This window comes from Anabrus simplex, chromosome 10 (assembly GCF_040414725.1).
Source record: "Anabrus simplex isolate iqAnaSimp1 chromosome 10, ASM4041472v1, whole genome shotgun sequence".
Classification (NCBI taxonomy): Eukaryota; Metazoa; Arthropoda; class Insecta; order Orthoptera; family Tettigoniidae; genus Anabrus; species Anabrus simplex.
This window is the reverse complement of record NC_090274.1, coordinates 3,812,544-3,831,664: the sequence shown is the minus strand read 5'-3', so window position 1 is coordinate 3,831,664 and position 19,121 is coordinate 3,812,544. Positions and strand designations below refer to the sequence as shown.

At 40.2% G+C, this 19,121-nt stretch overlaps 1 protein-coding gene across 1 annotated transcript in view; it reads right to left on the bottom strand.

Annotated features, from left to right (window-relative positions):
* LOC136881997 (uncharacterized) overlaps positions 1-16,578 on the bottom strand; it is a 90,667-nt gene extending 74,089 nt beyond the window's left edge. The window contains exon 1 of the mRNA XM_067154476.2: positions 16,388-16,578. Within this exon, the coding sequence (XP_067010577.2) occupies positions 16,388-16,504 (117 nt within the window). The 5' untranslated portion in view covers positions 16,505-16,578. The remainder of the gene's footprint in view (positions 1-16,387) is intronic.
* Positions 16,579-19,121: the final 2,543 nt, after the last annotated feature.

The window sequence follows — 19,121 nt, the reverse complement described above, 5'->3', positions numbered from 1 at the left end:
GAAACCACGGAAAACCATTTTCAGGGCTGCCAACAGTGGGGTTCGAACCTACGATCTCCCGAATACTGGATACTGGCCGCACTTGAGCGACTGCAGCTATTGAGCTCGTTCAGTGAAATTGGAAATGACTTTGAAGTACAAATAATGAGTTCTTATTGAAGTCACGCCTGTGCAACAGATAACAATACACAAATATATTGCATGCGTATTACAGTGATTGTACTTTGCAGTAAGGCTTTGTTCTATAATCCTAGCTACAACTCCTTTATACGGGTCTCACATGCTGCAGCACTGAACACGCAAATTTTTAATGTCCATGAAACCAAAACGTTCTTGAGGGGGTTTGCAAACGTTTCGCCGTCAGTTTTTCCAGTACGATAAAACCTTACGAATGATTCATGAGCTTCTAAATTCTCATTCGCACGCCTCAAGACAACAGTTACTTGTTTTTGATTTGCTATGTCTTGAATTTCATCAGCAAAATGGCAAAAAATGTTGCCACTGCTTGTTAGTGATGTATATCTTGATTTGTTATTCGATAATGAATAATAGCTCATTCTGGAAAGTCACTGATGTGTATTGAAAATTATCCTGACGCTCAATGACCGGTGAAACTGTGTAAGTACTGAAAAAACCACTGTGACTGTCTTATTGAATAAGTAACAGCAGTCTCTAGAGTAAAACGCTACCACTTGTGCCCATATTTATCACCTCCGGTATGTCACAATAATTTCATATGGCTATTGCTCGCTGGTGCAGTCTTTATAAGACATACCTTCCAAGAAGCGTGGATGCGATCTGCGGCGCATGTGAACTACGCTTTATTGTGGGGGAGGATAAAGTTCTGTGCGAGATGTAGGAATATTGAGGACAACACAAACACACAGCCAATGGAATTAAACATTTAAGATAAGAATCCCTTGATCCAGCCGAGAACTGAACACGGGGCCTTGAGAACTGAAGGCCAAGATGCTGACCACTCAGCCATGAAGCCAGACGATGAAATCACAGTTCTGCAATGACAACTTGAACCTCAAGTTAAGACAGTGAATGATCAAAAGTGATGAATAGCCAGTTTTACTATATTGAAGGTGAGGACCATGAAGTGTCTTGAAAACTGGAAGATGTGGGTTCACAGAAGTATGCTTTACATTTCATGGACTCTGCTTGATGCTTGTTGCTTAAAGGGACATAACATTGAGGTCATCGGCCCTTCATGGAATCTCACACTGAAAAATACAGCAAAGAGCTGAAGTGAACCAGGGATTATTAGTTATAATTAAACATGAAGAACTTAGACCACATCATGTGAGGAAGTAAATACCGTCTGCAAAGGAAGACTGAGGGATGATGGGGGAAGAAACTGTGGCGTTAACAGGGAAGCACATTTAAGAGTGGTCAATGCGCAAGGAACCAGACATTTTTAAGAAGATTTACGACAGTTGCCATAGCAACACACCATCTTCACTTCAACTCTTTCCTGGCGCAATTGTTTTCTGCTCGGTGAGCAAATGGTGGACAGGTTTACATGGTAGCGATGCAATGTCACCCCCATCTCTAATAACCCTCAATGGTTTCTGCTAAGGACTAGTTACATCCAGATTCTCTGCAAAGCACTGTTAGTGATGGTTAGGTTGTGCAGTATCCTTAATACATAATGTGATGAAGATGTGTGACCTCTTCTGCTTTTACCCATAAGCCAACTGAAGAGTCATGGAACCTCCTGTCAACCTCCTAGAGAAATTGTGGCAGCACTGTCTGAAAAAGGCAGTATGCTAGTATAGCTAGTATAAGCACGTGGTCATGGTTATCTCAACTTTTCATAATAATCACAAATTGTTTTGTTGCTATTCATTGTCAATGTGAACATTTCTAGACATCTTTAGATCACCTAAACAGCACAATTATTTTTCTTTCAAAACGGAAGAATGCTGTCACTAGAAAGGTCGGAAAACTGACTCATAATTAATTTTTTTTAATTTAACCATTATGGTTTGATTTTGGTCCGTACTGGCTTATATCAAATTATATTGAAATTATTTTGTATGTGATATTAATTTTTTTGATAACTTCTTAGTAAAAGAAGACTTGTTCTTGAGGAATATGCAGACATTTTCAGACATTTACCTGCTGTGAAAATGGGAAACAATGGGAAAACCATCTTCAGAGCAGCTGACAGTAGGGTTCAAATCCACTATCTCCCCAAAACAGCGAGCTCACAGCTGCGCGACCCTAACCGCATGGCCTTTCCTAATCTATCCAAATATTTTTTCGAGCACAGTTAAGAAACTTACCATTTCTGTGAAAAGGCAATCCTTGTAGACATATGTTTCCTTCAATAATAGTATGTCTACCCTACAGTCCCTTTTAATAATAAAAGCCCTAATTAGAATGTGTCAGTGAAGAGCTGTTAGGCTTAGCAAATTAAGATACCCCTGATGACACACATACTAGAAAAACAAATTGTTGCTTCGTTAAAGAAAAGACTACATAATAAGAAATGTAATTTGATCAGAACACAGAATAAACTAAATGTTGCTAAAGCTAAAATACATTTACTGGATGTAAAATCAAACACTAGCTTCAGGCATATAAAACAGGTTTGCTCTTAGAGGGGAAAAAAAAAAAAAAAAAAAAAAAAAAAAAACTGCAGTCAATTCAATGTGACAGAAATGCTACCTGAAGAGCAAAAAAGAGAATTAGACACAGTAATGAGTTTTTCTTGGATCCTCTACTTTAAAAAAGTCTCCCAAGGGCACTCCTTAAATCATGAGTTGCTGCCTTTTAACTTCTGAGACTATCCTATGAAAATAGGTGAAACACCATAAATTCTCTTATCACATAAATTATAATGCTACTTTAAAAAAATTATTATTATTGTATGGCCTCAGCCACCGTGTACAGACATTTTCTTTTGACATCTGCCGGTCTGCTCATCAAATTTTACATTCAAGTTTACTCTAGGTCTACTAGATGGCAGAGTAAATCGAGTCTCTCTTGGGTAACTATGGATGTGTTTTTATATTGAATTTCAAGTGATGATGATGCTTGCTGTTTAAAAGGGCCTAACATCAAGGTCATCAGCCCCTAATGGTACGAAATGAGACGAAATGGAATGACAAATTAAAAGTCCAAAATTCTCAACTGACCAGAATTCAAAACGTGAGGAGGAAGAATGAATGGATGGAGATGAATTGAAAACAATCAGTGGATCTGACCCACAATGCCTTACATTCAAGATTCTGACGTAAAACAATATGATTACTGACCAAGGGACTGCTGCTATAGCATAACATTGAATTGATGATGCTTGCAGTCTAAAGGGGCTCCAAAATCCAAGTTATCGGCCCCTCATAACGGTACTTATCGCTAGGAATGTAGAACCATGGTATTTATCATGCTGCAGTACTAATCAAAAGTAGCAGACTCGCGGCATTCCACATATTATGGTACTACTCACAGGTTATGAAATTCGACATATACTACAGACCTATGGTTTTTCTCACATTGCGGCGCCATTTACAAGCAATGCAACCCTATGGTGTTCAGCACATAAGAGTACTAACCTCAGGGACCTTCACCTATCCCATGGTGTTCTTCATATAGTGGGTACTAATCATAGGCAAGGCAGAACCATGGTAGCTATCATCCCATGGTCCCGCTCATATGGTGGTACTAATCACAGGTACTGCAAAAGCCGACCGCACGGTGCTCCTGTGTGCTATTAATCACAAACCCATTTGGTACCTAATATAGTGGTACTACGCGCAAGTAAAAGCGACCCATGATGTTCTCCGCATGGTGCTACTAATCACAAATAGTTTCATGGTTGCAAGACAATCATCCCTTGGTCGCCCCTTACGACAGGCAGGGGATACCGTGGGTGTATTCTTCATTTGCGTCCCCCACCCACAGGGGGTTGTGTGTTTGGTCTGCGAGAGCTATTTTATTTCCCTCAAGTCCGCCGGCAAGCCGGTTAGGACCCCCCTATTCGCCACCTGGGAAGCGCCACGTGGGAGTATGACCTCTCGCCCTGCTACGCCAGCGTAGTAGGTTCGTGGGAATTTCAAGTAAACACCAAATGTGTCACCAGAGATCCTTTATACACCAACATTGTACGACATGGAGTGTCGTGTGGGCTATTTTCCACCCTTCAAAAATCCAACTACTACCTCTTTCAGGTTTGAACCCACTATCTTGGCATATAGAGGCTGACACTCTACCACTGATCCACAGAGGCAGCTACTGCTACTGGTGTCATAGCACAATTTATTTATTTGGTACATTTTTTGACTTATTGTGGTAATCAGCCAAATACATTTAAGGGGGGATGTAAATGAGAATGGTTGAAAATTTTGATTTTTTGAAAATGGTGTTTTTTGAATATTTGGGATGTTGTTTTCACCTTGTGAAATTTTCATGGTAATATCTTTTCTAGAAGTGGCTGAAAAAATTAATGTTTATGTGGGTGCGCGAATGTATTGCACCAAGCTTCAACCTACTCTGTTGCTTTTGGATGCCCCAAGGATGACTGGTGTAAGTACAATATTTATAGAACTACTTACAAACAAACATTCACTCCCTGAAGCGTTATGGCTGCAATAAAGCCAACATTCAAAGTTCTGGCTGACCCAGAATTACTAAGAAAGTGTATTTATGGGAAGATACAAAATAATAATGAAAGTTCTGAAAACCTAGTGTGGGGTCGGTGTCCAAAAACTACATTCTGTGGACTGAAAGTGTTATCTGTTGATGTTTATGATGCTCTGTTGTGGTTTAATGGGGGAAATAAAGGCAGAATTGAAGTTCTAAGGCAGGTAGGAATGGAACCAGGAGTACATACTATCCGGATATTGAATGAAATAGATCAGAAGAGGATTACAAAAGCTGAAGCCAGTCTACCAAAATTACAGCAGACTGCAAGACAACACAAAAGATCAGAGAAGAGAAGGCAAGAGGATGATGAAGAACACTATTCCTATGGAGGACATTAATTCTCTGGCTTAAAAAAAAACGAGTATTTTCATATTGAATGCAAAGAAAAAAATTTTTAAACCTTCATTTCTCACAATCACATTTTTCAAACTATTTTGTACCTTTTCTCAACAGCTATTAGAGCTAGAGTAATGTAATTTTCAGTACTTGCTCATAGCAACACAAAATCCCTTAGGAATTAGAATAAAGAGACTACAGTTATTAGAAACCAAATTATGGGGTTATTATAAACTGAAAAATGGGGTTGAAAATATTTTGGAAATTAAAAATTTAATTTCTACCCAATCACTTCACTCAAATAAAAAAAAATCTAGTTCCCAAAACTAACATATGTTTGTAAATTATGCACAACAAATTTCATAGTGATATGTCCATTGGTCTTGGGAGAAAGGTGCACTTTGGTTACAATGGATTTTCTAAAAATGATATAACTTTTTGACCAAGCTGTATAATATTTCTAACTGTAATAAAGCATTTAGACTCACTAATACCATTTTATTACATGTGCAAAATATGAAAATTCTATCTTTAAAAACAAGCTCACAGTGATTTTTTTAAACACACACTGAATTAATGTTGACATCCTCCCTCAACAAAACCAGTGGAATAATATCTTAAAATCTATGAATAAATGAATGAATGAATGAATGAATGAATGAATGAATGAAAAAAAAATTATGAATATCATATGACTAAATTTATCTCTTAAATTGTGGGTTGGTCCATCAAATATTGAAAGGCAGACCAGAAAATTTAAATCCGTAAGAAATGTAACCAGGAGAAACACCAACTGTGCCATCAGAGACCATTTACATGCCAACATGAACTGTCAAGTGAAAAGGTCCACCTATTCAACACACACATTTAATTACGTATTATTTTTATGGAATACATGTTTTGACTCGTAAGGAGACATCTTCAGTTCCTTCAAAAGACTTAGCATAAAATCAAAAAGATAACACCAAAAATTATTATTGCATATATATTTTTTAAATGATTAAAGTCTTTAGTCTTAATAGTATCAGTGATGGGAAAGTACAAAATAAAAGTAAATGGCTGTTTTAAAGCTACCTGAGAAAAATTGTATTAAATTACAATTACTTCACAGAAAGAGAATCTTGAGGAAATCACCAACGTTCTTTCACACAGGGATGAAATGATGAAAATGATGAAATGATACGGAAGTCTGCAAGGAAAAATACCTTACTCCATTTTGTGTTAACTAGCATACAGACATTACGTGGCTACTAGTCAGACATTCAATATTATTGGTCCCAAAGCAAAATTTACATGTCACTTTCGTGTTTGCATTATTTTCAGGCAAAATGATTCAAAATATTTATTCAAACATTCACTGTTACATGTTTATTCTGGCTTCCTGTGGGTAGGGGTGGTAGAATAACATCTGTGGTATCCCCTGGCTGTCATATTTGAGGTGACTAAAAGGGAAACCAAAGACTGTCCGCGCGGGTTGGCGACTCTGGAATTGCTTCCGCTTGATTGTGTCAGTGTCCTCTTATATTAGGTTTCTGAGGCCCACGCCCTTCATGGCCCTTCCCTGTCTTTTGCCGATACCTTCACTTTTTGAAGTGTCGGACCTCCTCCTGATTAGCGTTAGTCGAGGATTGTTCCCCACCATCTCGACCAACTGGTAAGCAGTAACCACGACAACTTGGAATTGTGCACACCTGAACAAACAGCCATGGCACGAGCAGATCCACGCTCATCTACAGGCTTCCACTGTTCATGGGAGTGAGATCGAAGTCCCTCTGAAGAGAGTACCGTAAAATCTAAAAAAACAAAAAAAAAAGTCTGGTACAAGAAGACGTCCCTGCGCTCCATCTTCAAAGGTTGAAGTCACCCCATCCACCTTTGCGTGATGCTGCTGTCATGACCCGCAACAACTTTAACGCAGTGAAAGTTGGGAACCTTCAACAGACTTGTCCCTTCACAACATATCTTCTGGCGTGCAACTTATTAGTGGATTCCATCTACCACGCACGCAGTGGGTCACTCTTAACAGTGTTTGATGATGATGCTTGTTGTTTAAAGGGGCCTACCAACTAAGGCCATCGACCTCCAACAGAGTTCGGACAGGCCATGGAAGATGCAAGGACTCCTCTACAAGTGGAATTGCATGTCACTGGAACGTGACTGTGGTGCCCCATGGCAAACCATCGCTCACATCATTCGCAGCTGTAAACCACGTGCTTACTCGGATAGCTGGGCTGATTTCTTTATACCATCAGAGGCAGTGTTAAGACTGGATGGAAGAGCTGGATATCCTGACATGAAATATTGTTCTCTTCTTATTGTAATATATTGAATTGTACAGATGTAGACTTTATGCCATACACTAATTAATAATAATAATAATAATAATAATAATAATAATAATAATAATAATAATAATAATAATAATAATAATAATAACAACAACAACAACCCTTAGTAGAATGCATTGCGAGCGTTGGGACTCCAAAGTTGCTAAGCTCACAATGTGATGTATATCGATTAATAGAATGTAACAATTGCAAGTTTATTTCAAGAAGTTAGAGTAAAAAATGGCATTTTGTGAATCATTACAAGTAATTCAATTACTTCCAAACTCTGAACAGTATCATAAGCACCAATCATGTAATCTATGTGCAACACACACACACTTAAAAACCAAACCATTTTTGTAGATATAATTTAAGCCTGCCTTGCTGGTGAGACTTGGTATTTACAGTGTGCACTATGTCTTCTGGTATAGGATAGAACAAATTTGTTACTTTCATTGATCTGTCTCTGTCTTATCCTTGGTTTTGAAAATGTGAAAGTGACTGAGGTATGAGCGATGCTAATAATACCATTCCTTATGCAGCCAGTCTCTGTTATGAATGGTGTGGAAATGTTGCTCCTAGGGTCAGCTGATGCACGAGCTTGGCAGACTGATATGCAATAGTAGCTTCTGGTTCAGTGAGGAAAGCAACAGGAAACTACCTCACGGCCCTTTTCCCTAGCACACCTCTACAGTGACGCCTAGGCCATCTATGACAGCTGATGGTGGAGCTGTTGAGGATCAAACCAGCCTTCGGTGGAGGTGGTGATTATTATTGTTTTACGATGAAGTACAACTAGGCAACTATCCTCTATATAACACTAATCAGAGAGCAAAAATGGAAAGGATCCGACACTTCAAAATGAAGGTATCGGCCAAAGAAAGACAAGGGCCACACAGGGCGAGAAAATGAAAGGCTCCCTAGGCCTCGAGTACTCTTATGCCGTCGGGGTCGGAAAAGAACAAAAGTTGGCCAAGGGAGATCGGATAGATGAAAGTGAGGAGCCTTATACAAGTGGAAGCAATGGCAGGACTCAGCTAAGGGCCCTGTGGTCGCCAACCCACACTTGCGAGTTCAAAGCCCCTGGGGCCCTTTTTAGTCGCCTCTTACGACAGGCAGGGGGAAACCATGGGTGTTATTCTACCGCCCCATCCACAGGGGGACCAGCCTTTGGGCTGAATACTCAACATACATAATCTAAAGCAGGGCCTCTGAGGGTGCATGCACCGGTGCATTGCACGGCACAAGGTGCATAAGACGACTTCTCTAGGTTGACCAGAGTGCAGATTTCCCACTCCTCGATTTTGAGCAATAGCTCTGTCCCTCTCTTTCCCTTAACCTGTCTCTCTTGCTTCGCCTATTTCTCTGTTCCTCACTTGCTCTGCAGCACTCCACCATCTGAGCTTAGCTGAGCTCAGACGAGTCAAAACACTCGTCCAAACCAAGCCCTGTCGGGCCAATGCACGATGCACAAAACTTCTGCGCCTAGTGCGCGCATGATATTTTGGGGGTTTGAGGCCCCGATCTTAAGTCAAACGAATGCCAGCAGTTATTAAAATATCCAATATATATGCTGTTTACTTAGAGATCATTATATCTCTTTATGAGGAAATTAGATGGTGTTTAGTTAAAATATAATGTTGACTTGAAGTACAGGAAATTGTTTATGAGGTTCATATGTTCCAACATCGTACGCTACGTACTTCACAAATCTGACTAACTCTGCTCTGTAGGGAGGCCGACACACTACCACTGTTCCATAGAGGGAGCTATCAAAATTACTGGAAGTGACTAGTTACGTCTTTTTGCCCAACAACCAGTGAAAGTATTTGAAAAAGTAACTATTTTAAATGGAAATATTATACTTTTACCTTCAAAATAAGATCAACATGAAGGTTCTGTCAAAATCAGAAGCAAGTTTATGATTTTTTTTCCTTGTAGTGCATGTGAGGAAAAAAATTTGCATTTTTGTCACGTTCACAACCCGGCTGTATAAATATTATGAACAAGTGAGGACTAAAATTTCATATGAGTGTGCCACTTTGTGTACTGTACTTTAAAATCCACATTTCATGTAAATCTGAGATGGCGGGGTGGTAACTGTGATGATTTGACGTGAATTGACCAGTATGTTCTCTGTCAAGTCAACTCCCTCTCGCAAATAAATATGATTACAACATTCACATATACATCTTCATTACGGACTGTTACCCCTTTTACCATTCAGTCCGAAATCCTCTGTGAATTTACTAAACGCCTCGACAATACTAATTTGTAACAAGCTCTGTGGCCTTTTATCTTTAAATAATTACAAACCGAGTCTAACCATCATGGTCTTGATCTCCCTCTCTCATCATCCAGACTGAGTTTATTATTCTCCTAGGTAACTTACCCTCCCCCATTTGCCTCACATGACCCCACCACCAAAGCTAGTTTATGTGTACGGCTTCATCCATCGTATACTTAAAAGGTATGGTCAAAATAGTATTGTAAAGGTGGAACATTTGACCATACCTTTTAAGTATACGTACCACAATACGGGCTTTATAATGAAATTTATTTTAAGCAATTCATCTATCGTGTTCATGCCTAAATCAGCCTCTCTATCTCATCATTCCAAGTACCCTCCTGCCACTGTTCCACCTCTTTGTACAAGCAATTATTCTCGCTACTTTCAGGTCTGTTACTTCTGCCTTATATAAGATATCCTGAGTCCACCCAACTTTCACTCCCAAACAGCAACGTCGTTCTGAAAACAGACTGGTGTAAAGACAGTTTCGTCCAGGAGCAGACTTGTTTCTTTCAAAATACTGTTGATCACAACTGGATGCATAATGCATTAGCTTTTTTGCACCTTGATTCAATCTCACTTACTATACTAACATCCTGGGAGAATACACATCCTAAATACTTGCAATGATCTACCTGTTCCAGTTTTGTATTCCTGATCTGATATTCAATCCTCTTGGATTTCCTCACCACTGATATTTTCATCTTGGTAATGCTAAATATCATATCATACTCACTGCACCTAGTTCCAAGTTCCAGTTACTTCTTCAGCAAAATATTATTCTTAAAACATGCAACAGTCTTCATTCCACCACAGGCTAAAATTTATCATAGACTGGTGCTGCTGTAAGAATTTAATGCAGACAGGTGTAATTGTCAACTGAAACAAATAAATCGGCTGAAGGCTCTTATCAAAATGATCCAGCGTGTAAGCTGTTAATTATGTATCCCTGACAATTTAGAATAATGGAATGTCTCCACAAGCCAGATCTCTCTAGACCAATGGACTTCCAACGAGAAGCATATTATCAACAGCTGGCAGAGTGACTGACAGACGTGGGTATAACTTCACTAACGGTCCTGCATTAGCACCATGAGACCACACTACGGCAGATACAGAGAAATGTGCCCTCTTGTTTCCCCCTCCTTCTGCACTTTCTTGCTGCTGCTGCTGCTGATGATGATGATGATGCTTGTTGTTTAAAGGGGCCTAACAGCTAGCTCATCGACCCCTGCACTTTCTTACGAGGGAGTGGACAATCCTACCAACTGCTGAAAGAAATCCACGTCAAGTGCAGGAGAAGATGGTGGGTGAAAGCCTAGGCTTCACACATTTTGGATAGTGATTGGTCTAACACATCATGGATGTTTAGCAAAGAGCCTCTCAAAGGGAGTGTGAAAGTGGGACCACTGATTCATGACAGGTCATTGGTCCAATTAATAATAATTATATTTTTGAAAGATAATTGGCTTTATGTTGCACTGACAGAGATAGGTTTCATGGCAATGATGGGAGAGGTAAGGGCCAGGAGTAGGAAGGAAGCTGCCTTAGCCTTAATTAAGGTACACTCCCCGAATTTGCCTGGTGTGAAAATGGGAACCACGGAAAACCATCTTCAGGGCTTCTGACAGTGGTGTTCAAACCCACTATCTCCTGAATGCAAGCTCACAGCTGTGCGCCTCTAACTGCAAGGCCAACTTGCTTCGTAATATTATTATTATTATTATTATTATTATTATTATTAATAATAATAATAATAGCAACAACAACACTACATATATCCAGAGGTACTGTTTTTTTCCCTCTACTCGTTTTACGCTGTGCCAACACAGAGGGGTCATACGGTGACAATGGGATAGAACAAGGCAAGGAATGGGAAGGAAGCGAACGTGGTCTTAATTAAGGTAGTCCCAGCATTTGCCTGGTGTGAAAATGGGAAACTACAGAAAACCATTCTCCGGGCTGTTAACAATGGGGTTCGAACTGTATCTCTCGGGAGCAAGCTGACTGGTGAGTGACCAAACCGCAAAGTCAACTCAGTCAGTAGGAAGTGCTGTTCAAGAGTTTTAAGGAGTCACGCCATAATTATTTCAGCCAATAGCAGAGTTCATTCAGCCACCTAATTTGGAAAAATGACCTATGTTTCATGATGTTCCATAAAAATGATACTATTTAGGATGGGTTAATGAGTTCCCAACAATGCACTGAATAATTCTCTCTGTCCCACACGTAATATGATGCAAAATTAATAAGATCCCACCAATTAAATTGTGTACTTTATCTCCAGGATTGTTAATGAATTCAGCTACTAAGTAATCTGCCAGCAACAAAATAATATCAAGTTGTGAGAGTCAGCATGCCTTCACCTAAGGTGAGTATAATACAATTCAGCCCAGGCACACAACCTGGCACAACAACAGCAACATCCCATCCAGTACCACGCCAGAGCACGCTCCACTAGGCATGGAGAATGATGCCTTTTTTCCTTAGCAACTACATCACTTACTAGTAGAATGTTACCATGCATGCATACATACATACATACATACATACATACATACATACATACTGATACATAGTTTACCGAAATCAGTAAAATACAATATTAATTTATGGTACTCGCCGTTCTTTAAAGAAAAGAAATATATAGTCAACTACAGTTGCAATGAAACTGTGATATTTACTCTTATTTTACTGTTTCTAACTGATATAGTAATCTGCCACACATAAATACACACACAGACAGAATGTTAAACAGCAACTTATGACCTCATGAAGGAAGATGGGCAGGATGTCCAACCTCACCAATCTGTGTGTCAGACTATAACTGGATTATATACATTAAAAAAAAAATAAAATAAAATAAAAAAAAAATTCTCCTTTACAGAGATTATGTAATAATGTTGTTGAATATAGATGGATGAAATGAAGGTGGATAAGCTACAAGGTCTCCTTTTTTATATGAGGTTTCTGTAGTGTGTGTATTTTTGCATATTCCATACAGTTTGCTGACATCTGGAATAAATTACAGTATTCTTTGTCAAGGCAACTGAAATAACCCTACTCAATCCAAGGTAATCAGTCTACCAGGTGCTGATCGACTTAAATTTTAACACATCAAAACTTGTGTCAATGTCATTCACTAGAAGAAAGAATCACATAACGTCCCGTGCGGGTTGGGACTGAACATGCTAAAAGAAGTTAATGAATCCGGCCCCGCGGTGTAGGGGGCAACGCGTCCATCTGTCACCCGGCGGCCCCGGGTTTGATTCCCGGCGGGGTCAGGGTTTTTTTAATTGTAAATTATTAATATCCCTGGCCTGGGGACTGGGTGTTTGTATCGTCCTTAACATTCCTTTCCTCACATTCAACACTCTACACTTCCCCAATTAAAATTACACGCAGGTTCATAACATATGGTGAAAGAGTGGCAAAAGATCTATAGTGGTCGACGCCACATACAAATGTCATTTTAAAAAACCAGTTAATGAAGAGAACGACCTGGGAGTGATCCTTGTGGTGGTGGTGGAGATTATTGTTTTAGGAGGAAGTACAACTAGGCAAACTTCCACTATATAACACTAATCAGAGAGAAAGAAATGGAAGGGATCCGACACTTCGAAAATGAAGGTAGCGACCAAAGAAAGGCAAGGGCCACAAAGGGCATGAAAATTAAAGACTCCCTAGGCCTTCACATGTAATACCGTCACAGTCAGAAAAGAACAAGAGTTGACCAAGGGAGGTCGGATAGAATAGATGACTGTGAGGAACCTGGCACAAGTACTTGGAAGCAATGCCAAGACTCAGCCATGGGCCACGTGGTCGCCAACCCATGCTCCCAAGTTTAAAGCCTCTGGGGCCCCTTTTAGTTGCCTCTTAGAACAGGCAGGGTATACTGTGGGTGTTATTTTACTGCCCCCCAGCCACAGTGGGGTGTAGTGATGATTGGCAGGGGTCTTACTTGCACTTTGCAGATAAGCAAAATAATAGCTGACGGATATTGAGGACTACGATTTATCATAAGAAGCAAAAAACCATTCACCAAGGCGAAATCAATCACGGCACTCTACAACACACAAGTAAGATCAAAACTAGAGTATGCGAGTGTAGTGCGGAGCCCAAGGTGTGAAAAATAGATCAGGTTAATTGAAATAGTCCAGAGGCATTTCATAAAATTGTTAGACTATAAAATGTATGTATGTTGGGTATTCAGCCCGAAGGCTGGTTTGATCCTCTGCAGCTCCACCAACAGCTGTCATAAATAGCCCAGGCGTCACTGAAGAGGCGTACTAGGGAAATGAGGAGTGAGGTAGTTTCCCGTTGCTTTCCTCACCGAACCTGCTGCTATTATATATCAGTCTGCCAAGCCCACCGAAATGCATGCACCAACCGACCCTATGAGCGATATTTTCACACCATTCATAACAGGTACTGGCTGCATAAGCAATGGTATTACTAGCATCACCCATACCTCAGGCACTTTCGTATTGTCAAAGCCAAGGGTGAGACTGAGACTACCGAGCTCGATAGCTGCAGTCGCTCAAGTGTGGCCAGTATCCAGTATTCGGGAGATAGTAGGTTCGAACCCCACTGTCGGCAGCCCTGAAGATGGTTTTCCTAGCCCTTTCCTATTACATCGTCGCCATAAGACCTACCCGTGTCAGTGCGACATAAAACAACTAGCAAAAAAAAAAAAGAGAGAGACTGAGACAGACAGGTCAATGAAAGTAACAAATTTGATATAGCCTATACCAGAAGACATAGTGCACGGTGAACACTACATCTCACCAGCAAAATATATAGTGTTTATGAAATAGTGAGTATGAAAATAATTAGCCTGGAAGATTTTAGAAAAGTTAGCAATGATAAATTGCTCCACAAAATTGTTAACAGTACCATAAACAAACTAGATGACTTTATATCCAGGATACGTTTTTGCATACCTCATATAAATTCAAGACAAAATATTACATTCATATATGACAAAACACACACTACCTCGCACAGCAATTCACCAATTTAAAGATAGTGTAACAGCTACAACAAAGCTGTCCTGAAGGAACAAACACTAAACCTCACTTTGCCTATCAAACAGTTCTCAAATATTTTCACCACAAGTACAAAAGACTAACAACATGACTTACAGAAGGCACTCCTTACAACTGTTAGTTTAGTTTCATAATCGTAAAAATTTAAATACTGATTAGAACTTGTCTTTATTTCAGCCCGTGGACCGCTATTCACACAGACATGTAACGACTGTCGTTTGTTTTATCGCTCATGGCCTTCTTGGAAAGGATGTTCCGCAGCAGTGCTCAGTGCTGCCAAACTCTCTACTTAGGAACTATGTTTCGAATTGTTCCCCGTTCTTGCCGTCCGCGAGCGGCCTTAGGCCCCTAGTTTTGTATACGGTTAGGATAGGATCTAGACAAGATGATTGGTCTGGACGGTTAGGATACTTGCTGTGGACAAGACCATTGGTCTGGGTGGTTAGAAGCCGCGGAGCGGCGTTAAGCCTCTCGTTTTGTATACGGTTAGGATAGGATCTAGACAAGATGATTGGTCTGGACGGTTAGGATTCTTGCCATGGACAAAACAATTGGTCTGGGCACTTAGGATTCTTGCAATGGACAAGACCACTGGTCTGGATGGTTAGAAGCCGCGGAGCGGCGTTAAGCCCCTCGTTTTGTATATGGTTAGGATAGGATCTAGACAAGATGATTGGTCTGGACGGTTAGGATTCTTGCCATGGACAAGACCATTGGTCTGGACGGTTAGGATACTTGCTGTGGACAAGACCATTGGTCTGGACGGTTAGAAGCTGCGAAGCGGCGTTAGGCCCCTAATTTCGTATACGGTTAGAATAGGAGCAACCCTCTACCCTCCTCTACATTAAGGTAAGTTTCATGTATCTTTATTGTTGTTCTGTACTGTACATTGTTTTCTTCGCATGTTACATTTACTTTTACTTGTGCTTTTATTGTGCTGCGGTTGGTAACGGATTATCATCAACATACTTGCCACTTTACTTTGGCCAACAAGAATATACGTACCTACTTCAGGAATGTACATGGCGTGTAATAATCTTAATTAGGTTATAAAAGTAAATGTGCTTCTTGGGGTGGGATAGTGGATTCCTGGACATCACAAAGAACACATTTCTCCTCTGAGATGCTCTCCAAGTAAGATTTCACTAATTCCACTCACTTGTAACATTACAAATTACGGCGGTCTACGGGCTGAGCTAATGCCTACAATTCCTGCAATGTATATTAGATATAGTTTTATGTTAGATTATAATTAAAATAAAATTAAACCAAAAGTAATTAGTGTATGTGTACTGTAATTGGGGTGATTTCACCGTTGTAAACCAGAGAAACTAAATAAGTAAGTAAGTAAATAAATAAAATAAGAGTCTCCTAGAAATAATATTGTTCATAACAATACTTCCGCGAACATAAACTTACATTTCACATTCTGACAGAAACATAACCCGCTCTGAGTTTGTTTAATGTTTAATGTATAGTACGCGAACCTTTTCTTGATACCTAAGCTCCCTAGTGCTGAATCGGAACGTGGTATCAAGAAAAGGTTCGCGTACTATATGTGGGGCTTGCAAACGATTCTCATTGCCACTCTTACGAGATCTGGGTCATATTAGTTCATAAGAGATTCCGACGATCCGTTCTATAAATAAAACAGATAAGTGTGGTCATTGCCTTAAGAAAAAAATCTTCTCATGACAAATTAAGAAGATAAAGGGACAACTAAAACTTACCGTTCTGTATTGTGGAGATTTCAACTTCAATCCGGCCACATCTTGTGGTCGAAGCCGCTGAAGTGCAACAAAAGGTGCCTTCTGAATCACTGTCGACACTTTAGTCCCTTTCGTCATTTTTCAAACACTTGCGGTCAAAAGTCGAGCATTTTTTCAAGATATCACTCGCATACCGCTCACAACATTATCAATCTGCCATAAGGGTCATGAAGAACGATCACGTGACGTCTAAATTGCTTACATGCTTAAACGGCGGTGCCGGATTATAAAATCTGGTCCATTTTAATGCTGCATTATCAAGCTGATATAATTATCTGTTTAAATGCCTTTAGTCAGTTTGTAAATACACGCAAATTTTTTTGTAAGTAGATTAGTCACTCCCTTTGTTTACTTTAAGGACGGGAAGACGAAACACTACACCACAGCAACTTCCGAAGTTCCGACAGTTCCGACGCTGCGACTGCAATGGAGAACGGTGATAAACAAACCGCTCCAACTGCTTTCCACTCATGTTCCCTTGATTTTTGTTCCAAATAGGTAAATATAAGGTTTCGCGTAGGTAACTCTCTGAACATTCTCTCAAAGATTTCGCTTCAGAATTTGCACCTTCTTGACAAACGGCAGTATTTAAAAATTTCCGCTGAGTCGAAATCCGTCTATACTCTTATGAGAGAACACTTTGCAATTCAGCCAGCTAGATAACGTGTTTGAAGCATTGGCCTTTTTGGGGGGGGCTTCTTTTTTTTAGTGCCATCTCCTGTGAAAAAGAAAGAAGAAATCGCAATAAGGAGATCAAGTTGTAAAACAGAAATTACACTCATCTGAAAAGTTAAAAATGGGCATCATGTAAAGGGGCATGTAAGTGGGTACAGACCTTCGAGCATAGAAATAGAGAGGGCGCTCCGTATGTTTCTACCGGCCAAGCCTTCGATAGTATTAATGCTCTAAAAGGGCCAAGCGTAGCACTAACATCCAAGCTCTGAGCGATCAGCTGATGTAGGGCTAAACTAGGCCACGAGGCCGCTATTGGGCCTATAAATCTTCCTTAATAAGAGCATTGCGGAGTGTTTTTAAATCCCGATTTAAACGTGCTCCTTATTTTTTAATTGATTAAAACTATTGAAGATGTGATAAATGCAATTCCGTAGGATTTCCCTTCCTCTTTGTACGAAAATTATTAAGTACCGGTACCATTTTATATGTGTGATATTCTGACGTATTTATGTATCAGTTAAGCGATACGGTGATATGAATAGGTCTCATGTTGTTAACCTATTTTAGTTACTTGTTTTCTAATTTGACAAGTATAATTTTTCTCCGTAATATTTATCTGAGCCGGCCCCGTAATGTAGGGGTAGCATGCCTGTCTGTCACCCGGAAGCCCCGGGTTCGATTCCTGGCAAGGTCAGGGATTAGAAATGAGGAGCTATTTGACGGTGGGTGAGATGGCGGCCCGGTCTCGAAAGCCCAGAATAACGACCGAGAGGATGCGTCGTGCTGACCACACGGCCTTCGGGCTGAGCAGCGGTCGCTGGGCAGGGGTAGAGAATATTTGTCCAAAATAGTTATTTTTAAAATATTTTCTAATAATGGCGATTTTATGCTGGTTAAGTCCTATAAATCAATCAAATCATTAAAAAAAAAAAAACAGCTACCACACACACACACACACACACACACACACACACACACACACACACACACACACACACACACACACACACACACACACACACACACACACACACACACACACACACACACACACACACACACACACACACACACACACACACACACACACACACACACACACACACACACACACACACACACACACACACACACACACACACACACACACACACACACACACACACACACACACACACACACACACACACACACACACACACACACACACACACACACACACACACACACACACACACACACACACACACACACACACACACACACACACACACACACACACACACACACACACACACACACACACACACACACACACACACACACACACACACACACACACACACACACACACACACACACACACACACACACACACACACACACACACACACACACACACACACACACACACACACACACACACACACACACACACACACACACACACACACACACACACACACACACACACACACACACACACACACACACACACACACACACACACACACACACACACACACACACACACACACACACACACACACACACACACACACACACACACACACACACACACACACACACACACACACACACACACACACACACACACACACACACACACACACACACACACACACACACAAGTTGTTCAACTGTTCTAAGTGCTCAGGCTATATCAAACTGAGTTACGTAAGCTTAATGAGATGTAACATTCAAAAACCTATCCTTAAAAATGTACAATATGATGAGAAACAGGAAGCCATGTAGGCTACAAGTCACCAAAACAGCTGCAGCCAGTTAATACACGAATGTATGATAGAACACAAAAATATAACAGTTAGTTAAGCCTAATAAGATGTAACATTCACAAAACTATCCTTAAAAATGTACAATATGATGAAAGACAGGAAGCCATGTAGGCTACAAGTCACCAAAACAGCTGTAGCCAGTTAATACACAAATGTATGATAGAACACAAACTGAGATAGTTAAGCCTAATAAGATGTACCTA